Source organism: Hippoglossus hippoglossus, chromosome 21 (genome assembly GCF_009819705.1).
Source record: "Hippoglossus hippoglossus isolate fHipHip1 chromosome 21, fHipHip1.pri, whole genome shotgun sequence".
Lineage (NCBI taxonomy): Eukaryota > Metazoa > Chordata > Actinopteri > Pleuronectiformes > Pleuronectidae > Hippoglossus > Hippoglossus hippoglossus.
The window spans coordinates 12,475,609-12,499,575 of NC_047171.1; the positions used below are offsets into that span (position 1 = coordinate 12,475,609).

General features: G+C 43.0%; 2 protein-coding genes across 5 annotated transcripts in view; both read left to right on the forward strand.

The window, feature by feature from the left end:
* Positions 1–1,791: 1,791 nt before the first annotated feature.
* Positions 1,792–18,937, forward strand: xirp2b (xin actin binding repeat containing 2b). 3 transcript variants are annotated; one of them, XM_034573901.1, is made up of 10 exons: positions 1,792–1,960; positions 4,726–4,887; positions 5,542–5,670; positions 6,286–6,375; positions 6,646–6,703; positions 6,807–6,895; positions 7,869–14,253; positions 14,305–17,592; positions 18,388–18,518; positions 18,681–18,937. In XM_034573901.1, exons 2-9 carry the CDS (start codon positions 4,837–4,839, stop codon positions 18,477–18,479), a joined length of 10,182 nt encoding a protein of 3,393 aa, XP_034429792.1. In that variant the 5' UTR covers positions 1,792–1,960; positions 4,726–4,836; the 3' UTR covers positions 18,480–18,518; positions 18,681–18,937. The 3 variants fall into 3 exon arrangements, with proteins under 3 accessions (XP_034429792.1, XP_034429791.1, XP_034429794.1); XM_034573900.1 differs by having other exon boundaries at positions 7,869–17,592; XM_034573903.1 differs by lacking the exon at positions 4,726–4,887 and having other exon boundaries at positions 7,869–17,592.
* Positions 18,938–21,530: 2,593 nt separating this feature from the next.
* The window catches only part of b3galt1b (UDP-Gal:betaGlcNAc beta 1,3-galactosyltransferase, polypeptide 1b), a 45,320-nt gene continuing 42,883 nt past the window's right edge, over positions 21,531–23,967 (forward strand). The window contains exon 1 of one of the 2 annotated variants that reach the window (XM_034573939.1): positions 21,531–21,619. The gene's annotated coding sequence lies outside the window, so the exon portion shown is untranslated. The remainder of the gene's footprint in view (positions 21,620–23,967) is intronic. The other variant, XM_034573940.1, reaches the window with a different exon arrangement.

A 23,967-nucleotide genomic window follows, 5' to 3' on the forward strand; every position in this document is an offset into this window, starting at 1 on the left:
TAAAAGTGAAATGCACCCGAAAATAAATCCACTTAAGTAAAGTACAGACACATGAAAAATGTACCTAAGTATAGTAACAGTAAATATACTTTGTTACAGCTCACTAATGTAACATGATGCAAAGCTAAGGACTTGCTACAGCACTACAGAACACAAAGAAGTACAAATTAACACCAGTGATATGCTGTCAGGAAAAGCAATCGTGCTTGACCCGTTAAAGTTAAAAAAAGACAATTAGATGATTCCGAAGCACAAATAAATTCTGTCCTTTCATCTGATCTCAGAACAGCGTTCAGTTCCATAAAGGATGTGATATTTCCTGTTTGGTTTTGTGGATGTATTATGGTTTGCATCCATTTTTTTATTTTATGCCCACCTGTGGTAACAGCAGGCTATTGTCTGTGGAAGCTTTGGCTTCACTACCAGTCGATGATGCCCATCGCTTTAGTTCTGCAGCTGTGTTTGCCTTCGATAAAAGTCAGTGCACACATCCGATTGAGAGCTGGACAGTTCTTCAGCCAAAGACTTGGTGAAAGTATTCAACACTAAAATATTTAGTTTAATATTCGTCAGACTGGTCTTTTTTTCTTGGCACCATGTGTAAGTGTCTTCCAATATGTGAAAGTCTATGGTATTTGCTGGAAATCATTTCTTATCTGCTGGCAGGGCTTCTGGTGTGTGTGTGTGTGTGTGTGTGTGTGTGTGTGTGTGTGTGTGTGTGTGTGTGTGTGTGTGTGTGTGTGTGTGTGTGTGTGTGTGTGTGTGTGTGTGTGTGTGTGTGTGTGTGTGTGTGTGTGTGTGTGAGAGAGAATTTAATATATTTTCTTTCCTTACTGTATAACTTAACTCTGCTATGGATCACAGAGGACGAGCTTGGAGCTGAATAAAGCAGGGTCGTCATGAAAAGAACATGAGGCCTTGAAGCGCTCACACAAATGTTCAGATTTATTTTATAATCCGTTCTCTCTCCTGTTTATATTTGACAGAAAAATTATTGTGACATTCATTCATATTATTATAATTACTTAAACATGAAACTGTCCAGAATAGATACAGACATTAATCTAAGTTTTTATAAGGGTGAATGGGATCCATTGCCTCTTAGTCCACTCTGTCGTTTGGTGGAAGCTTTAAAATAGGTGGTCTTCGGGAACTCAGGTATGAGTTACACATGCAGCAGAGGAACGGGGCTGTGTAGATGCCTGACAGGCATGTCAGCTCCCAAACACTGGCTTCCACGAGATACCAGAGCCAGGCCGGCGCCACTGTCTCCAGCTGGGCCTCAACAAGATGAGCTGGCGAGCTCTTCCTGGCTCTGAGGTGTCTCCTGTCGTATTCACGGCCCCTTTGACCCCTCTCAACAAAAAGCATTACATCACTGACCTCATTCCAGACCAGATGCAAAACACAGCACACGGAAAACAAACACATTTCACCACATTTTTCAGTCACTTCGCACCTGCCCCACATCCACTCTGCGCTGCTTTAGGATTAGCAGAAGTATCGAGAATAATGACAGATTATCGGAGTACTTGTTGGATTTGTATGTGCATAATTTGGCGTATCATGACAGGTGGTAACAGCTGCTGGAGTACGCGGTGCACTCCAATGGGAGACGTGATGATGAAACCCGGGTGGCCTGATTTATTAGTACACAAGCGTCTGTAGGGGAGTCACAGGAAGTATTTCAATATGGATTTTCTGGGGACTTGACATGGGAGTCACAGACGCCTCACTCTCTAAAAAAAAACAGCCCAGGCCCATCCTTTGCAAGTGGGCGGAGGGTCTAAAATAAAATCAGCTGTCACTGTCTGCTCGGTGGACAGAGGTGGACACGTACTTCTGGAGCTGGCCTCCAACACTGGGATTTGCTTTTGGTTTTGGGAAGACCCGGCTGCGTGGCCTCCGTGTGGGATTCTACCTGCTGAGCTTATAGATTTTTATAATTAACTACATCCTGGTAGGTAACAAATGCTCGTGAGCAGTTGAGTCTTTGTGCCAAGTGGATTTTTATAAAAGTATGTGAATGATTCTGGCTTTTGAAGTTATGTTTTTATGTTACTACATCTACAAGCAAAGGAAATAAATGGAATACAGAATAACATTTAATTTGGATATCATGTAAGAAAAAAAAAACAAGGACTACTGGCTCTGAATTCTTGATTCTAAAAATGCATTAAGATTGTCCCCATGCACATCCACTAAAAATACCAGGATAAAATATAATCTTATGTTAGGCCTGCAGGGGGATAAACTGTGACTGAAACACTAAATTATCAGATTTTCTTTTTTTAGGGCTTGAGGAGAGATTAGATTTATTCTATTAACTAATTTCAAATAGATGGAGTTCTGAGCTGCTGAGCTGTTTGTGCCAAGGCCAAGTACCCAGAGGCATTATGTCGCTCTACTTCCTCGTTGTGAGGAAAGCCATAAAATGAGGAATACAGAAGCGGAATTACAAATAAAGGCAGATATATATACGAGGATATCAATGCAGGATATCTTGGAAAGGCAGAGCCTTGACCTTACAGCTTTCCTCTTTATTATACTGAGAAACACTACCCTTCATGGTTAAGTTTAAAATAGGCTTGATTTATTTTTGCAGGTACATGGCGCCGAGATTACTTCACTTTCTTGTTATTTGAGCCCTCAACCCCGACCTAACGTGTCAGGAGATATCCTCAGACTGTTGACACATTTTTTTGGCTACAAAATTAAGGTCCAACCACAAACATTTAGAGTCTGTGCATCTATATGCCCCCAAAACCTGAACTGAAATATGCCACTGGTAAAGTTTCACTGCTGAAATCAAAAGTTGAACTTGTGGATATAAGTAACTGCTGAACTAGAAGTCTCTTAATTTAAGATACGTGTAATACTAAGTTGTCTTATCTGTCTTAATGTACTGATTGGTTTACACAAACATACCCACCATTCCTCCAAGGCTAAAATAGATGGGTGACTGACTTAACCTACAAATACAGCCAATGGGAGAAATAATGCACCAAAAGTTGCTATGAAGTGTGTTATTGCCATGATATAAGACAGCATTATCAAAAGGTTAAGACTAAACTTTCACCGAACTAATTCAAATAACTAATTAAAAAATGTGATGTTTTGATTTGCAATATTTTAAGTACTTTGACATTTAATATGCAGCCATTATGTCTTTCCCTTTGCTGCCAAAAATTATATAAAAGTTGTTAAATATCGTCTGACGCCGGCAGTTGTTGACATTTATCTTTAAATCACTTTGGTTGCATACAGAGTTAATTCACTACAGAGCAACGCAGAGATGATTATCCCCGTGCTGTTAGTCTCAACAGTAAAGTGAAGTTTTTACGTCATATTTTATTCTGTTATTTGCATCAGTGCATGTGTGAATACTTTAAATTCAACCAACAGCCGTATATATGTTGAGTCAGCGACTACCTGGGTGGCTGTTGGAGGAGTTTATTATCTCGCTGACTGTTCTTGCAGCACATTAAAACACTCAGTGGGTTAATGAAAATATGCTCGTGGTTCTGGACTGCTGATGCTGCTCCAGACATAAATTCTCACCAAATCTAATTATGTCTAAAATGAAAATCCATGTCACAGCTAATCCCACTTGCTTGATGATCACCTAAATCTTTTGATACATTTCTATCTTAAGTGGAAATGCAGCCTAAAAAGCAGAGTTTGAATAACGATGATTAATACAAGAGGTAAAAGTGATTTAAAGGGGACAAAAGCCAGGGTGATCACAGTGGGCTTTTCAGGGAAATTGACTAAAAACACCAGAGGTACAATGATATTGAAGGAATATGTCTTAAAAAACGAAACAGCTGAGCAGTTTCAGATGTTTAAGTGTCGACCAATATCTTATCACCTCATATCATTATCACTTACACAGCTTTTAATAAATCCTCCACAGCTCTGAATAAATGTCGGGGGACAGATGTGTAATTGATTTAAATGAGGGACGCCATTTAAATCAATGGATCGTCAACACGAGCACCGCCTGCACTGATGTATCACAGTGAAAGCATTACTATGCCTCACACTTTGTTGCCTTTGCTAATGTAGTTACAAACTAACCAAATATCACAAATTCAATTTTAATAACAGACTGGTGCTTCGAGGGCTTTTATTTTGAAAAACCTATGATTATTACACAAAATAGAATAATCACCATATGAGCCATGTTGTCTACCACATACTTATATTTCTACATTTGTACTTGCAAACTGCTTAAAGGTTCAGTGTGTAGAATTTAGTGACATCTAGTGGTGAAGTTGCATGTTGCAGCTGAATACCCCTCACCTCACCCTCCCCTTCCAATCCTGAAAGAGAACCTGTGGTATCATTCAATAGTCATAAAAACTCAAAAGGTGTTCAGTTTGTCCAGTCTGGGCTACTGTAAAAAAAAAAACATGGCTACCTCCGTAGAGATGACCTGCTCCCAATGTAAATATAAAGTATTTAAATGTAAACGGCCCTATTCCAGGGTAAAGAAACAAACAATTCATACAATTTAGATGAAACACACGAGTGAAAACATCATTAGGATTATTTTATATTGGATTTCTGCCCATAGATCCCTTTCACCTAAATCTTACCCACTAGACCTTTAATAGCGGGTGAGAACATTAAGGGTGCTACCTCTTGATAATTAGAAAAGACCTAATAACACATGTAAGAGGCGTTCTTACTCTAACAGTTTACTGGCTATCTGTGCTGTAGCTGCTGGCAGCTCAGGTTTAACCAGGGCAGGACTTCCTGTAAGCTTTGAACCAGAGGAACCGGATTCACTCTGCGGACTCAGAGGTCATCCCACTGACCAACTGTGAGGCCATGTACCAGGCAGCTGTCTCCAAGCGAGCGGGCAACACCATCCCCAGCGGGGTATTTACGCTCGTGCATGGACTTGGTATCGCTTCAGCTATGACATGTACTACTATTAGAGCTCTGCCTGCACTGAAAAAGAAAACTTGCCTAAGGTATAAGCCAACCCTCAGTGGCTAATTATATCGGTTTGTTTGCTTTCTTGGTGTGTACGTTGTGGGGTAAAGTCTCTACCTGAGCACCCAGTGCTGCACAGTAGCTGAACTACATTGAGAAGGTATTGTCACCATTATTGTTGGTGCGCTCATGCAGTTATTAGTGGAGCTGATGACAGTTTTGAAGCAGGGAAAATGGGGTGAGCGATATTGCATGTACATGTATAAATAGGGGGGGTGAAACATGAGACTCCCCTCACAGGGCAGAATATAGAGGGATGGTGCAGACAACATATAGAGTATAACATATTGGTGGCTTTGCTCTGAAGAGCTTGTGCAATCTCTAATGTGAATTTGGAACCATGACATAAAATAATATAAGTTTGTGTCTACATTTGTGTGTCTGCACAAAGCAAACCGCACATATAGTATCGGCTGCACCACATTTGACAGCAAGCCTGAGCTGCATGCACACAGCAGAGACCAGCCCTCGCAGCATCTGTGTGATTTCAGGTCACGAAGAAATGGAGGCAGCTAATAATATTTCCTGCTTCATTAGGTCATGGAGGAATCGGAGGTCTGCTCCCTGCCAGTGGGAATCGCCAGTGTGAGGAAACAATTTGAGACCCAGGAAACGGCCACATCACACAATGTAACCCAGTTCCATTACCATCACAGAACTGTGCAGGTACACATATTAGAACACAGTGTCTATATACCTTCGTCAGGCTGACACTAACAGCATGAGCTGGTTTCTATTTGCACTCCTTCATTTAGCTTCTCATCTGCATCGCTGCATGCAAGGAACAAATCGACTTATTGCGCCAATAACCGAACGTAGCAAAAGTCTATGCATTTATGTTACTGACAATACTTGACACTTCTAATAGCTTTCATGAAAAACCTCCAGGGAGTTTCATAACACTTTAACGGACTGTAGCTCCGTTCGGTTGAACTGAACAAAGCGGTGGAAAATAATTCATTATTCCAGGCTTTTGGTACAGTGTGAGTGAACAGCTTGGCACACTCTTTGACATCCGGCCTCCATCTGTGATTAGTTATCTCGAACCGCAGCGAGCAATCCAACATTGTCTCCGCGCGGTACTCAGTCATGTACCATGAAGCTTTGACTGTTGGAGTAAATTGTAGCGGAGTGAACTCACATCTGTGGCTACGACAAGGCGCTGTGGTTATGTGTGAAATGAAACATTGGGAGTCGTTTTGCGTGATGCCGGGTTTTGTGCGGCGCGGACGCATTTTTTCTTCGCCGTGTTTGACAACCCCGCCGTCTTCATCTTCACAGGAGACGTCAAACTCAGAGGTGACGGTGTCGAGCGGCAGCAGGCAGGTCTTCCCGGGGAGCCAGCAGCTCAACTTCAACCAGGAGACGATGGTACTGAACACGTCCCACCACTGTGTTTTCTGCAGCCGTGGCTGTGATAATGAGATTGACTCTTTAATAACCTTGTTGAGAAAAAAACTGGAGCAGACTGCAATCAATCCATTTTGTGTAATTAATGTTTGTGTAGTAGGGAACAACAGTCTGGCCTGGGATTAAAAACACTTAATGAGAACATGGGCAGCACTTGAAGGGTGTAGCTGACGAGTTCAATTTGTGTACTTGATGATGCTCGAACATTTTTTCATTCATTTCTACACACAGGTGTCATACAGCGACAGTAACCTGGCATCCAGTTATGAAAACCATCAAGATGAAACAGGTAGGATGGGTTTCTTTTCCTTTTGGATATTTGTATCCTCTGCTATAAAGACTGTCACTGCAAATTTAAGGCCTCCCTTTATTCTCATGTCTGTGATTTTTAGAAGAGGACTTTCCCAGGTACACTACAAAAGAACTGAGGGATCGCTTTGAAAGAACAATAGAAGAAGCTGCTCCTCCCAAACCAGTCAAAGTAAGCATTTCAGTTTCACTCGAGTCAGGCAAATACAGAGAAAAAGTTTGGGGAATTTAAGAATGTGTACTTTAAGATACTTGATCTATTATTTAAAGTGAAAATCTGTAATATTTTCTTCCTGGTTTACTGGTGGTAACAGCGAGTGCTGTTTAAAGTGTAACTTCATCCCTAAGTTTTGTCTGAAGTGTCAGTGCCTGGAAATTCAAAACATGCCCCGCAGAGCTGGGGGGGGGGGGGGAGGGGGGGGGGGGGGGGAGTCCATGACATAGAGACATTCCAAATGGTTTAAAACACTGGGTGGCGTTAGGAGCCATTTTCAACCCATATATAATGCTAGTACATGTGATATTTAAACCAGCATTGATGTGTTTCATCAACTAACAGTCTTATAATTTAGTTTACTGCTCAAAGAACACATCTAAATGTGCAGCTATTTAATAATACATCATTTTGTTTCTTCATCAAAAATACAGCAGAAGAGCAGCTGTTGTATGTGTTCACAGTGCAGCCAGTAAAAAACTGCTGCTGACAGTAGTATTACACACATAAAGTTAGTCAACTTGATAAGGAGTTGGAAGTGTGCAGCCTGTTTGCAACTCTTCATCCAACAACTCACAGTGGCTGCTCCTCATTGTTCCTGTACTTCCTGCGGTATTAAAACCAAACCAATGTCAAGACAAGAAAGCCCACGTTCAGTGTTGACGTTAACTTTACCGGCGAATAAATTGTATTTCCTGTTCCAGCTTCACAATGAAAGCGAAGCAATGTTTTACCAGTTTATCACTTTAAATGGGAAGCAGCTGTACAAACTGATCAGTTTGCATTATTCATGTGATATGATGTCAATTCTGTACTTAATCTGCAGGTGGTACAACAAGGTGACTTGTAATGCACATATAGCTCTGCCTGGGAGTAATGGGATGGACGTATAGGTATTTACCCATAAATGTGGTTTTTGTTCCTTAAAAAGATTGGACGTGACATCAATCGTGCTAAGTGGTCCTCAAATGTGACACATAACAACGCCTTGACTTGTGAGGTCTATGAGGCGTCTGCTGCTGAGGCGAGAGAAGAAACAACAGCTGCAGTGATGGATTATGAAGACTTCCCGCCCCCACCGGCTGAGGATTCTGACTATCTTCCACCGCCACCCCCCGACTTACTACAAATGCCATTAGACGATGATAATATTCCAGAGGGCTATTACTCACCCGAGCCTCCAGAGCCAGCAAACCCCAAATACCAACTAAACAGAGAGGCTTACATCAAGCAGAAGGGCATGTCAGAGCTGAAACGTCTTTACAAGCACATTCATCCTGAGGTTCGCAGGAATATTGAGAAAGAGTACTTGAGTGACAACAATGAAACAGAGATCAGCCAGTTAGAGAGAGAAGAGTACATGTACGAGGACGACCGTGTTAGTCCAAATGAAAGGAACGATGAAGAATACGCGGAGTGGGAGGAGATTCTTCCGGGCGAGGTGCAGAACATGCGTTGGATGTTTGAAAATAAGCCGCTGGACACCATCAAAGATGAAACTCTCGATGAGGAGGAGGAGGAGGACGACGACAAGAAAATAACTCAACAGGAAATCATTCTCGGCAAAGATGTGAGACGCACAGCCTGGATGTTTGAGACGAAGCAGATAGATGAGCTGGGTTCACAAAACCCCAACTCCACAGAATATCGAAATAAATTCAACAAATTTGACAAAGGGGACGTGCGTGCCGCAGCGTGGCTGTTTGAAACCCAGTCTATGGACACTCTGAACAAAATGCGTAAGGAGGAGGATTTAACTAAAGAGGTCATGTTCACTGAAGAGGATGGAAATGCCACCATTTACATGATTGACAATAAGTACATGGAAAGCCTTGGGCACACCGAGACCATTGACGAGAGCCACCTGCTGAGTCTGAGGGCAGTGTTGGAGGAAATTAACGGAGACGTGAAAACCGTAACAAGTACTTTTGACACTCAGTTTGAATGCATCATTATGGGACAATCGAGCCAAATGCTGGAGATTAAGTCTGTGCGCAAGATCGAAACCGAATTGGAAAACTCCATTGCATCACGCTGGCTTTTCGACACCCAACCCCTGGACATGACAAACAGAGAGCCTACACCTCTGAAACTTGTATGCAGTCTTTCCATGGAGGACAGCAGTAAGGGAGACTGGGGCAGGTGGCTGTTCGAGATAAAGACGCTGAATTCCTTCAACGAGTGGGAAAGCTCTCAGATGGAGAAGGAAGAGCTCGTCGGAGCTGATGTGCGCAAACACTGCCTGGTGTTTGAAACGCAGCCAATGGATTCTCTGAAGGACGACTCCAACGCCAGACCTCAGGGTGTTGAAGAAATCATCGGAGGCAATGTGAGATCGGCGAGGAACTTTTTTGAAACCAGCCCTCAAGTAGCCAGGAAGAATTGCACAGAAGTGGGAAAACTTAAAAAGGCAACAGTAAGTGAAGAAATCAAAGGGGATGTGAGACACCAAAAGTGGCGCTTTGAGAGTCAAGCTCTGGAGCACATAAGAGAGGAAAAGAAGGAGGTTACACGAACCGTTAACATTGAGGAAGACCTCACGCAGGAGGATGGCACAAGCTGCAGGGCGGATGTTCGTAAGAATTGCTGGGTATTTGAGACGCAGCCAATGGATACTTTGAAAGATGATTCAAATACTCAGTCTGTGACAAAAGAGGAAATTATCGCAGGTAACGTGAGATCAGCCAGACATTATTTTGAAACGAATCCAGATGAGGAGTTGAAAGAGCTTGCAGAGGTGGGCAAACTTAAAAAAGCAGCAGCACTTGATGAGGAAAAAGGTGACGTGAGACATCAGAAATGGAGATTCGAGAGCCAACCCCTGGAACAGATTAGAGAGGAAAAGAAGGAAGTCGTTCGAACAATCGACCTGGAGGAAATCGACAAAGTGGATGTCTTGAACTACAAGCAAATCTTTGAGAGCACAGATTTAAACTGGAGAGATGAATCACAGAAGATCCTCATAGAGGGTGCGCAATCTGGGTCTGTGAAATCCAATAAAAACCTGTTTGAGTCTTCACAGCTTTACGCCATGCAAGACAGCTCAGGCCACTTTCATGAGGTGAGAACAGTGCGGCGTGAAGAGGTTGTAAAAGGAGACGTGACAACCTGCAAGTGGATGTTTGAAACTCGACCAATTGACCAGTTTGACGAAACCATGGATAGATACCAAGTTATCAAAGGTATTTCCAAACAAGAAATAGAATCTGGTGATGTTAAAACTGCAAAGTGGTTGTTTGAAACGCAGCCTCTCGATGCTATTAAGTACTTCAGCAATATTGAAGATGAAGAAACTGTGGAGACAAGTACAAAACAAGACGTCGTGAAGGGCGATGTGAAAACCTGCAAGTGGCTATTTGAGACAAAACCGATGGACATCCTGTGCGAAAGATCTGAGTTGAAGGGTGAAAATGAGTCTGAAGAAATGCGCAAGGGAGACGTCAAGACCTGCACTTGGCTCTTTGAGACACAAGCACTTGATACTATCCATGACGAGACGGAGACAGTTCTGAAAACGTGCACAGTCAATCAAGAGGACGTTCGAGGGAAGGATGTGAGAACGGCTTGTTTTCTCTTTGAGACAGAGAAACTGGAGAGCCTCAGCGGGGAGGAGACGGATTCTTTCAAGCGCGTCACTGAGATTGACATCGGGTCTGGAGATGTGTCGAGGATGAAGTATGTTTTTGAAAACCAGACCTCAGATATCATGACTTCAACATCTGACGAAGTGATGCAAAAGCTCAAGAGAGTTCAGACTGAGGATATACAAAGAGGAAATGTGGGGACCTGCAAATGGCGCTTTGAAAACCAATCCATTGATACATTACACGATAGCCAAGAAGAATCGATAAGCCGCACAGTAAATGATGTACAAGGCGGAGATGTAGATAAAGGCCGCTTCATTTTCGAGACATGCTCATTGGATAAAATCCACGAGGTGTCGGCCGAATCTGACACGGAGCTGATGAAAATACAAAAGATTGTTCGCGACAAAGATGAGAAAGGTGATGTGAGAAATTACACCATGATGTTTGAAACTCAGCCCCTTTACGCTATTCAAGACAAAGAGGGCCATTACCACGAGGTCACGACTGTGACGAGTGAGGAGGTAACAAGAGGAGATGTAGTGGGAACCCGGTGGTTGTTTGAAACCAAGCCTCTCGATGCCATCCAGGACACAGATGAGGTTTATGTCATAAAATCTGTCACACAACAGGATGTGCAGAAAGGAGATGTCACCTCTGCCAAGTGGAAGTTTGAGACACAACCTCTTGATAGGATTGCTGAAGAAAAGAAGGAATTCATAAAGACTGTTGATGACATTCAAGGAGGTAACGTCAGCATGAATAAACACCGTTTTGAGTCGGATGCCTCGTTACAGGAGTCCGTTAGAACGGTAAATGTAAGTGAAATACAAAAAGGTGATGTTAGGACTGCGAAGTGGAGATTTGAAACCCAGTCAATCGATAAAATAAGGAGCATGAGCTCTGAAAATCTGATTGAAACTGTTAAAAAGGAGGAGGTTGCCAAGGGAGATGTTAAACAGTCGGTCTGGCTCTTTGAGAAAAATCCTCTTGACCACATTAAAGAGGCAGATGAGGATGTGGAGACAAGCGTCACTCAAGAGGAGATCCCCAAAGCGGATGTGAAGACAGCGACATGGCTCTTTGAAACGACACCAATGGATGACTTTAATGAGACCAAAATGGAGAGGACTGAAATTCTGGGGAAGAGCGTCAAGGGAACGCTTGAGGAGCTTTATAGTCAGGAAATGGTGAAGTCGAAGGGAATACTCATTGAAGCTGATGAAATTGGCGATGTGAGGATGGCAAAGTACCAGTTAATGAATAAGCAGGCTCCGGAGATTCAACGAGAGGACGTCATCAGGGGAGATCTACAGACGATTATGATGAACCTACTGAACAGACAGGAAAGAAGTGAGCAGCAGATCATCATAGATTCAGAGGAGAAGGGCAATATTAGTTCAACAATGCAGGAGCTATTCAGCCAAAAAACAGACAGCTCTACTGAAAGGGAGGAAATACTAAGTGGGGATATTCGGGAAGCCATAAACAACCTTTTCAGTGGGGACGGGTCAACGAAACATGGAATACTCATCCAGGAGGATGAAAAAGGAGACGTACAGATGACAATATATTCCCTTCTCAATCAACAAGAGAATGCCAATGTTGAAAGAGAAGACATCGTAAGAGGCGATATAAAGAGCACCCTCCAAAAACTGTCCAGCTCCGACAAGACAGATCAGGCCATGAAGATAAGGGTGGATGATATTGAGAAAGGAAATGTCAACTTTTACTCCACATGCATTGAATCTGGGGCACTCGACTATCTTAAACAGCTCCATCTGGGAACCGATGAGACGTCAACTGAGAGAGAAGAAAAAGAGGAGATCGTCGGAGGTGACATCAGGGGCACGAAACTAATCCTCGGTCGGAGTCAAATGCAAATTGAGCGCACAGTAGAGGATGTGACACCTGGTGATGTTCACAACACAGTTAAAGTGTTCATGACGGAGCCAACCTTAGAGAGACCCCAAAAGGAGGAGATCGTCAAGGGTGATTTAAGGGCTGCTTTGAGTTCCCTCTCTGAATCAGTGAATCAGACAGTTGTTATGGAGAAAGAGGAGGTGGTGAAAGGCAACATACCGAAAACTCTGCGGTGTCTCGAGAAGGCTCAGCAGCGCTACAAGGAGATGGAGAAGCCAGATATTGTACCAGGAAATATCAGGGGGGCTAAGATATCGCTTGAGAAATCAGCAACGTCTAGAACTAAAGTTGATGTTGAGGATTTGGTTTCTGGAGACGTAAAGGCCACGCTGAAATCTCTGGAGCTGGCAAAGCAAACGGTGCGGGAAGTTGAAAGGGAGGAAATTGTGAGGGGTGATATTCAAACAACAATGCAAAACCTACACGATGCCTCCAGTGAAAGGATAACGTGTCAGCAGGAAATAGATGTGCAGGGAAACATCAGAGGGACCATTCAGCTCTTAATGGAGTCTCCACCTTCACCGAGGATGCAAAGAAGCCCGAGCCTCGAGGGTGAGTTAAAGGGTGATGTCAAGATGTCAATTAAGTCATTATATGACATGCAGGAGCAGACCCAGCTGGAGAAAGAAGAGGTGATAAAGGGGGATGTTAAAGGCACTATTAAATCTCTGCTGGAAACAGCGCAGCGGGAAGCTCAAACCAAAGTCAGGCAAGGCGCATACAGAAGAGCTCGAGTCAAGCAGAGTCCTCCAGTTAAAAACCTGAATGCTGATGCACAGAGGAACATTCAAAAGTTAAGAACAGCTAATGTGGTTGAAACATCAACATCCTTGAATGAAACTGAAGCTGTTGGAGCAAAGACTTGTACTGTGGAGCAGTCTTCTCAGCAATCGACAACTGTGGTGGAGCATAAAACTATTACTCAAAACCATGGCATCAAGACATTGAAGACAGAGTTTCGTAATCTAAAATCTAACCAAAGGGGAATGACAAAACAAGAAAAAACCAGAGTGAAAACTGGTGTTTACATCTTAAAACAACAAGTGCCAGAGCCTGATCTGCCTCTCCCACCTCCACCTCCTCCAGTAGTAGACACTGACCTTCCTCCTCCTCCTCCTCCTCCCACTCCTCCTCCTCCTCCTCCTCCTCCTCCCTCTGTTGACTCTGACATTGATCAGCTTCCTCCTCCACCACCACCCCTCACCAGTGAGCAGGACCTCCTCCCACCTCCTCCATCTCAACAAGAACTGGAGAGTATGCCAGCACAGGCAATTCACCGTTCACCAGCCAAAGCAAAAAAGTTGACTGTGAAAAAAGTGAAAGCTCCGGCTTTACACCAAGTCCCGAAACTGGAGCCTAAAGTGGAGATCAGCAAAACACAAAAGGTGGAGGTTACATCAGAGAAAATGGTAGAAATGAGCCAAAGCCAATCAAAGACAACAACACATACATCAAAGACTGTCTCATATGAAATTCCTCCACCGCCTGAGTCACCACGACCATTACAGAAAGTTTATGTTGCTCCTGTGAAATTCACCCCCCCGTCTTCTCCTACTCCCCACATGAGGGGGATAATGACTAAATTCACCCCTCCGTCTTCTCCTACTCCCCAAATGAGGGGGATAATGACTAAATTCACCCCTCCGTCTTCTCCTACTCCCCAAATGAGGGGGAAAATGACTAAATTCACCCCTCCATCTTCTCCTACTCCCCAAATGAGGGGGATAATGACTAAATTCACCCCTCCGTCTTCTCCTACTCCCCACATGAGGGGGAAAATGACTAAATTCACCCCTCCGTCTTCTCCTACTCCCCACATGAGGGGGATAATGACTAAATTCACCCCTCCATCTTCTCCTCCTCCCCCCATGAAAGGGAAAATGACGAAATTCAACACTCCTCTGATAAAAGCGGAAGAACAGTTCCGGAAGCTGAGAGACGAAAACACGCCCCCAACAACTCCGACCCCCATTTACATACATGACTCAGTTAGTGCAGCTCTTGAGATGCTCTCCAACGAAGACATAGAGCAGTTCGATACCAAAACATCAGAAATCACAAAGCAGCAAGCTGAAAAGACGGCTCTCAATGTTTATTCAGACTTAGTACCATATGATTTATCCAAGCAATTTGTTAATACCACCCATGGCAATGTCAGTGCCAGTCAGGAGACAATGCTCAGTGATTCTATGATTATATCTAATGCTAAACAGCAAATTGTCTCTGAGACTTCTAAGGTTGTCTCCGTTCAAAAGACTTCAGTGAGACAACAGATGCATTCGACATCACAGAAAACAGTTTCGGTTTCCTCCAGTCAGTCTGCGGCGTCTGTCATTACTGGCGAAGTCCACACGTCAAACACTGAAGTTGCAAAAGCAGAAAACATGACTGCTGAGAGAAAGGAGTCTAAAAGTCAGAAAACAAAGGGATCCGACAAATCTGAAGATAAAAAGGAAGCCGAGATGCCTAAACCTGAACATTCTGTCACTGCTGAGGAGAATGTAAAATCAAGCAAAACGCAATCTGAGAGCAAGAAGACTAAAGACAATACAGCACCCAAATTAAACCCTAACCTTCCTAATCAGTCCTCCAAAACAGTCAAAAATGTAAAGGAGTCAAAATCACCACAGCGTGAAAACAAAAAGAAGAATGATCACTCTCCTACCAAGAGCCAAGAGAAAGTTTCTGATCAGCCAGTGCAAACAGAAAAGACAGCTGACAACGCAAATGGAAAAACAGGCAAACAGAACCAAAAGGGGAAAAAGAACAACAAACAAGAGAAGCAAGTAGAGACGAAAATGTCACATGAGAGTGAGAAACAGAGAGTTTCACAAGAATCGAAGGTGGAAACTACCAGGGTGAAAGTGATCAGTGAATCTAAAGAGTTAAAACTTGGAATTAAGAAAGTCACTGCCTCGCCTGCTCCTGTCTCAGCGCTTGCTGCTTCTGAGATCATAACAGACAGCCAATTAGAAACTCCGACTCCCACAAAGAGGAAAAAGAAGTCCAAAAGGTCTAAAGGGGGATCACCGCCAAGTCAAAGTAAAGATGTTTCCACGGAATCGAAGGTAGAAGCTAAAAAAAACAAGACTGTTACTACCCATCAAACTCAGGACACAATTGCAGTTGCCCAAGTTCACAAAAGTTTAAAAGAAGAGCACATGCAAGTCATGAGAGAAGTCATCGCCACAGACCATCAGAGTTCCCAGAAACTAAAAGGAATTCAAAAAGACGTGAAGTCGTCTGAAAAGAAGAAAGGAGTGACGCTTCTTCAGCAGAGCGTGGAGGAACCGCAAAAAGAAAGTAGGAATGTCCCAATTACAGTGACAGGCGAGTCAGAACAAACTCAGATGGCTAAATCCACGACCGGGAGAACAGATGGGGAATCTCAAAGGCGAGAGGTCCAAGTGTTAATCTCTCACATGACAGAGCTACAAAGAAAAAATGATTCTAAATCTTTAAAGACTCTGCTCAGTGCAGTCCCAGATTGGCTCATAAGTCCACAGAGAAAATGTGAACTGGAGGGATCTGTGGTGGAAAGTGATGCGCATAAAAATAAAGAAATTCTCTCACATGTGAGGAAACTAGCCGAAGCTAAACTAATGCATCTGGAAGATAATGAGACAATGGAGAAGCATGAATGTGAGTCAGTTTCTGAGAAGGCTATTTCTAGTGGGGCAACACCAAGAATTCCCAAGATCAGTATTGGTTCTGCCAAAATTGAGAACCAAATAACTAAAAAGACATCTCAAGTATGGAGGGAAGAAGTGAGTCAGTTCAAGTCTGTCGACTTGCGCGCTCCTTCGCCATTACTGAGGATGCGTTCTCCCTCGCCGACATTTATCACTATAGAATCCACACGAAGAACCGACTCACCCCAGAGGGTAACCCCATCACCTACCCTGCTGCACAGGCCTCCCACACCTCCCACGCCACCACCACGCAGGTGTGACACACCGACATCTCGCCTCAATAGAATAACACCCTCTCCAACTTTCGACAGAGCAGAAAATTTGGCTCGTCTCAAAGACACAACAGCCAAGCTCTCACGTGGCGTCACCCCACCGCCCCTTCTTTCTCCTCAACAGATATCAGAGAAGAAGTCAGAGATTGTGGAACCGCCTGCATCATTCCATCGGCAAATCAAAATCGAGTCCCAAATTGTGGAGGCTCAGACTTTGACAGCACATGAAACACAAAGTGAGTCTGAGACTCAAGCACCGTTGTGTCCATATAACCCAGATCTCGAAGAAGATTCAGAGCTATCGTCTGCATCTGTCAAAGAAAAGAGAGAGTTTTTTGAAGATGCCCAAAAGGCTGAAATTAAAAAGACCTATGTGCGGAAGGAGCCCATTACTATCCTTGAACGACTGGGCCCTGACATGGAGGAGGATGTAGCAGAAAATAAGAACAAAGAAACGGATGAGCTTCCCAGAGCAGACTTGTCTGGTCTTGTAAATAAATTTGAATCATCAGAAGAGAAAATGTATTTCAAAAAAGAGCTTATCCCACTCGCAAAGCAGCTTCACAACAAAACTGAAGGAACAGCTTGTAACAAAGAGAAAGTAGACATCCTGGAACAGGGAATGCCAAGTTTTGACATCCAGGCTATTAAAAATGTTTTTGAACTGGGTGAGCTAAGTTCCTCTTTCAGAGAGGGGAGAGAGGATCAGGAGGAGCCTGAGTCAAATCTGAGTGAAACAACAGCAGACACTTCAAAGCGGGAAAGGCCCCAAGAGACCAGGGGAGGCTCACGGCAGAGCACCCCCCTCCCTCTCCAGAAACATGAGGCACAAGCTGTGCCAGCAGAACCATCAGCCTTCTCTGAAGCCAAATCAATCACAGAACATTTCTCAAATGTTGATGAGTTTGGTAATGAGGTCGTCGGAACAAGGACGGCTGTCATCGAGCATTCGGAGAGCGCATCAACCCAACAGGTTCCTTTTTCCTACGCCGATGTAGTCAAAAGAAAAGCTGCAGCAGCGAGGCGAACAGAAACGTACGATGAAGATGCTACGGAGAAGCTGCTGAGGAATTTCCACAAAACGTGGACGGAGAGTGAGACAGTTTTCAAGAGTCTTGGCTACACTGTTTCTGAAGAGACGACGGCACAAGTTCTATCAAGTGAAACAAGGATCGTCTCATCTGGTAAAGCCTGAACAGCATGACACCACAGAACTGAATGGCATGGACAACGGGTGGCTTTAATTTGAGTATGTTTGTTTGTGCTGTGTTGCAAAAGCAGAATTACCAATACTGTGTATATATACACGTAGATTACGCAAGTGTTTATGTACGACCAGAGGTGCTGGTACTAACCAACAAGACCAGGATTCTTCAGCCATGCTAGCAGCTCTGTGAGGCTGTGTGACACAGTTCTGTTCTCATTAACATGCTTTCAATGGAAATACTCACATGCTGATGGTTAGGAGGTCATCCTTACCTTCTTACTTTTGGAAGTTAGCCTGCTAATATTCTCACAGTCCTCATCAGCAAAAGGAGTGTGCCGAGTTGCCATGGAGTTGTTAAAGAATGTCCTTTCCCGCTGAATACAAATGGAAGCCAATTACATCCAACCCCAGCAAACAACCTTGAACAGAGATTGTTTACAATCTGTCTCTTTCTACTAACAAATTGCAGTTGAGAGATGCAGGTGTCTGTGAAAATGGGAGCGAATAAAACTAAAACCTGAAGAATAATTGTAACCATTCCCTCTGACAGCAGTTGCCACAGTTTACACGAATGAATGAGCATGACACGTAACCTTTTAAGTGCAACCATTATGTACCGTATTGCTTTGTATTTGCAAGATTAACCATAATAACAACTGAAATACAAGCTCTGGCTCATTATTGCATTGTGACGCAGCCCAGAGAAAACGCTTTTCACGTTGGATGGATGAAAAAAAAAACTCACAATTTGCATTTTATCTCTTTCAAACAGGTTCGAGTTCCGAAGTCGGAGCTCTGCACACTGTGTCGGAGGAGAGCTTATCCAATGGATGCTCTGATAGTGGACAAAAAAAAGTACCATAAATCCTGTTTCTGCTGTGAGCACTGCAAAAATAAATTAAGGTAAACGTGGCACTCGTTCAAACAAAATGCCCACAATGGACTATTTGAACATTGCAATATTAATCAGTTCATTTCTTGGTGTTTTAATCACAGCTTAATTGTTCAAAAAACAATGTCATGCTTTTTATGTCGTGTAACTAACAACTTTCTCTTTTCTTGTAGCCTTGGAAATTACGTCTCCCTCCACGGACACTTCTACTGTCTGCACCATTACAAACAACTCCTCAAGTCCAAAGGGAACCACGATAATGGACTTGGGCTGAAACCTCCCGCAGGAAGAGGTGGACCTATCCCCTCAGATGAGAAACTTGAATGGAGATATTCCATGAGCAGCATTAGTTCAGTAGACAAAACACACAGCGGTGAAAACGAAACGACAAAAGCATTTGATGAAAACAAACCTCACTCCAGCAAAATATCTGTAGTTTGGCCCCCACAGGCCGATCCCCCAAAGAAAGCCTTTAAAATAGAAGAAGACATTCAGCTAACTAAACCGCAGTGGCCCCCTCCAGACAACTCCCCCAGGTCCCCCAAACAACAGCACAGAAAGGCTGTTCCCAGAAGTGTCCTTTGAAAGAGAGTCACCAAAATGTACGGTTTAGTCAAGTAAATACAAAGACGAGCAGCACACAACAATGAAGGGTAATAGAAAATGTTACAGAACTGTCCCGGAGGCACATTTCAGGAAGTGTTTGGTTGAAGGTCGCGCAGTAAGTTGATTCAAAAGGGAACATGAGATGTAAGGATACGATAAACTGTATCGTAGATGGTGTGAAAAAGCAGGTTTTAATAGTAAGTTTTAGAGAGATAGATGTGGAAAGTGGAAGCAGATGTGAAGTGGTGTGCTTTGAACTGACGTGCTTATGTGTAATTTTACATCCGCTGAATATTATATATTTGTTTACATTTAGTATTTGACACAAAATATTTCGATTTTCAAATTTGACAAAAAACAATATTAAATTCCTCGCACTTCAATAGGGACCTTGCACTATTTGTGCTCGGGGCCTAATAACCTGATACAAATTTTTATTTTTCTCGTTAATAAAGACAGTATCATGTCAAATTTAGTAGTATAACAGTCAAATAATATTAGTATTAGCATTGTAAAAGAGATAAACATTTTCAAATATAATCTGCCCTCCCTGTTTCCTTTTCACCGCTTTTGTTTTAGTCTACCATTAATTGGTTAATTGTACAATTCAGTAAATTTTTTTTGTAACTGCATGGTGATGCTGTTCTGCTGTTGTATTATTTCGTCAGGGTTTTTATCTTTTAACATATCAACATTTTTTCATTTGTCTTTTTAGCACCTGGTGTGCAGACTACTAAAAAGCATATTGGAATTATTTTATTTATAATATTGAAAGTATATAATATAAACCAGTGAGTTGGTGGTTATCATGTTTGTTTTGGACATTTGTATCCTATCTTGAACGACAACTATTTTGCAATGAAGAATTGTATTTTTTAGATTAGACCGATATAAGACAATTCCTGACTTTGTCATGCTGTCAGGCTGGTTCACTTTCTTTATTGCTGATCTAAGAGCAATAAAATGTATGAATGTCATTGTTTCATTTGTCCGTGTCTTTGAAAGTCTCTGGCCTACTTTATGCATTAGCATCAGTGTACCGTACGTGAAATGCCAATCTGTCGCTCCATCTCCAGAGTTCATCCATATCAAACACAGAGAGGACGAGCTGTCACAGAGCTTGTCAGGCGTGCATCTGACAGAAGCCGCCTACAGTAGACAGGGTCAGGTCAGCAGATCCCTTTCACACAGTCAGTGTAATCTCCTTTAGAAGCTATCCCCACCCCTGAGGGGGGATTTTGGAGCTCAGACTGCAGGTGTCCCTCCAGCAGGACAACCGATTGTATGTAGCCTATAAGAACACTTGAAATTGGGCATTAACAGGCAGGAGGATGAGGGACAGCTTGAGCACATGCAGTGTGATATACAGCAGCGGAGGAAACCACACCGTAAATTATTTTTTACTGCCAGTCTAAAATAAGCCTATGACCAAATGTGGGCACTCATCCTCTTACTGCTGCTCACTGTGGTAGGCCACAAGCTTAGCATCCAATTTGTCAAGTCTGACCACCTCTACAACTGCAAAACAAGATATACATTTTAGTTTATATGGAAGGATTAGTATTTCAGCATGTAAGGAGGAAGTATATCAAGTTAAAAATCAGGCTGTGTATAAGGTAATGTTTAAAGTAGGGACACAAATAGGGTTTTGTATGCAGCATTTACCCTACTAGTACTTTTGAATACTGATGTGAAAATATTGCACAGCCCACAACAAAGTATACATTTTAGCATTTTTACACTGTTGAATATATATCCTAAAAGAGTATCTATGTATGTGTATACATACTATATATATATATATAGTATTTAGCCTATATACTTATGTATACAACATAAATTGCATAGATTAGGCTATGTTTTTCTTTGTGTTTACACATATTGTGTGTATTTTTTATCCTTTATATTTTTATTATATGTTTATGTGTGTATATTTTTGTTTGTGTGTCTATATATAAATTATACATTCTTTAGTTTAATTTGTATTCACTATTTCACATTAGCCCTTAAGCACAGTCTAAAACAATGAGCCTTCTACTGAACATACTGAGTTTTAGAGATGCCTCTATAATCTAAGAAAGGTCCTGCTTCTTTTTATATAACTTATAGTATATAACTAAATACCCCTGCACACACTTGGTTGTGTGAGGAGGTTTTTCCAGCTGGACAGCAGACAGAGTGTGATCTTTGGTTGGAGCACACTTGGCAGGAGTTTACTGAAATCCTCTCTCAGAGACAATCTACCCTGCTGCGTGTGTCCACACGCGCTCCGCACTTTCCCTCTCTGAGCGGATTGGTGAGGGATCCACGGGCTCGCTCTCTGATTGGCCGTCTCCTGCCTCGTCAGGCCACGCGTCAGCCCGGCTCCACTACCATCACGTCCCCCTCACCCCCCACCCCCTTGTGCTCCCCCTCCTCACTGTGGAACAACAGTGCAGGAGGATGTCGGAGCGGCGGCAGCAGCATCAGGACCACGAGCCGGAGTGGGATGGAGACACCGAGTGAGGTAGGCACAGCAGCGATGCCCTTTCTCTCCTCCTCTCCATCATGGCGTGTGCGCTGCGGGGCTGAGCCGCACTCATCCTGCGGAATGTGGCCGCCTGTGCAGGGGACGTCTCTACTTTTTATTGTTGTAATTTCTGCGCGGTTGTAGCAGCTGCGCCTCAGACAATAATCGGTCCTTCCTGATGTATCCGTGCGCTCATCCGCAGCTTCCCCGGCTGTTGGGGGCTGTGCTCGCCGCTTTAGTCCGGTGATAAGCTACCTGTCTGGGTCCGTGGCGATGCGGCTACTCGGGCTGATCACTGATCTCCGTCCTATGTGGCACCGCGGAGCTGTCAGCCCCCTGCACCCTTGTGGAAATGCGTAGGTTGTCCAGGACGATGGGCGGTGCAGATGGCCAAGTTACACGGTGGCCCATCAAACTTTAATCACATGTATTTATTCATTCTGATGGGATTTTTTTTTTATTCTCGTCCCTCAGGCAGGGAGCGAGCATCTCATAGAAAATTAACTTGAACCAAATGTTCCTATAAGCCAAGGCTGATATTTTAAAACTGTAAAGATTATTCTAAATGAAGTGTTATTTATTAGAGGTTCAATAATGGATAATGCTCAGAAGGTGTGTGGTTTGAGATTTCCAGTTTAGACACTGGCCTGCATAGAAAATAAATGTTCTGATAAAAAATAAGCTCCACTGATGTTTTGTGTTGAAACTTCAGTGAATTTATTTCTAATATTTAATAAAACCATTTATGTTTGGACAGAAAAGAGTCTGAAAGAAATGCAAGCTTGAGTAAGACATGCACAAAAACCTCCCTGAAATAGGAGGTCAATTTAAACTTATTTTAGTGAAATATAATCCTCAAAATCCATTTAGCATCTTTCAAAAATGTAAGATTATCACGTTTACCTTCATTTTTCTCCCTTTGAGGTACACAATTATATTCCTCTTCCTGAAGATCCTATTGTGCATTTCGTGTCGTAAACGATTTGATGAAAATACTCTGAAAAGTTCAAAGTCTGGAGAGAGTGAGCCGTCTCCAGGATCTGTTTCTTCCTGCTGCCGTTGCCAGGACATAGATCATTATCTGGATCCGACGCTAATCCTCTTTCTCATTTAACCTCATGATGGTTTCCATTACATGTCCATCCACCAGTAGACAGTGAGCGGTGATTTTTGCCAGACTGTCTGTCTTTTTGTTTGCTGCTCATCGTGCTCCTGCCATAACTGCAGGTCTGTGTCTGTGCCCTGCTTCCTGTGACTGCTCTCCCTTATCACATTTCTGCAAGGTGTAATTAGACGAGGGAGAGTGAAGCCAAATCCCTGGTTTAAATGTACTGTCTTGCTTAGCCAGTGTTGCTTCCAATGTGACATTAGTCTTAGAATATGCATTTATGTAGATTTTCTTCAGGTATCTGTGTGTTGAGCGTTTTGTTTGAACTAGAGGATCATTAAATAGGTCAGTGGAAAACAAGTAAAAGAGAAGAAAGTGGCAATTTTGAGATGTGAGATAAATAGAATTGGTGCCAGAGCCACCCCTCAAATGTAGATTTTAAATATCTTACAATGCAAACATTGTATTTGTATGAAATGTAATGCGTCAGTTGAGGGTTTCTTGCAAATCTGCGAAAAACCTGATTTTATTCTTGGCATAATCTAATGCGGTGCATCCTGGCATTTAGGGCTATAATGGCTATTGTGTCACGTCCAGACAATAGCAGCGTATTTACTTGTCCAAAACAGCCTGGGCGCAGACTATAGCTAATAATAGGTTGACATGTGTGATGCTTTTCACACACACACACACACACGCACAGACACACACACTGGAGCCCTCCCACGGCTATTTCCCAGTAAATCATTATGGATCCATTAGAAACAACAAGGACATATATCAAAATGCAAGACAAGAATGTTCTCTCCCCTTTTCAGGATTGAGGAACTTTGTTTTTCTTAGGTGCAACTAGCTCATACATCTTGACTCAAAGCAGTCGGCTGATTCAGGACAAGAATCCGAAGGTGGGAACAGGGAGACTTTAGTGTGAGGGATCTGTCTCATGTGTCAGACGCTTCCTGAAGGAGGAGAGGATGGGAGAGATGTGCAAGGGATTGAGGGAGGATGGAGGCGAGGAAAGGAGGGATGAGTGAAAGGATGCATAGGTGTGAAGAGGGATTGGTGAGGGAGAAGGATTAGAGGGGAGAAAAATTAAGACATACACACACACACACACACACACACACACACACACACACACACACACACACACACACACACACACACACACTCTGCTTATGTTTTTTGGATTGTACATACATATGTATGACATGTGATATCTCAGAAACACCCTGAG

Coding starts and splice junctions, on each gene's coding strand:
- xirp2b (XM_034573900.1), top strand. CDS start 4,837: ATGTACCAGGCAGCTGTCTCCAAGCGAGCGGGCAACACCATCCCCAGC. Junction 4,888..5,541: donor GCAACACCATCCCCAGCGGG/GTATTTACGCTC, acceptor CTGCTTCATTAG/GTCATGGAGGAATCGGAGGT. Junction 5,671..6,285: donor ACCATCACAGAACTGTGCAG/GTACACATATTA, acceptor TCATCTTCACAG/GAGACGTCAAACTCAGAGGT.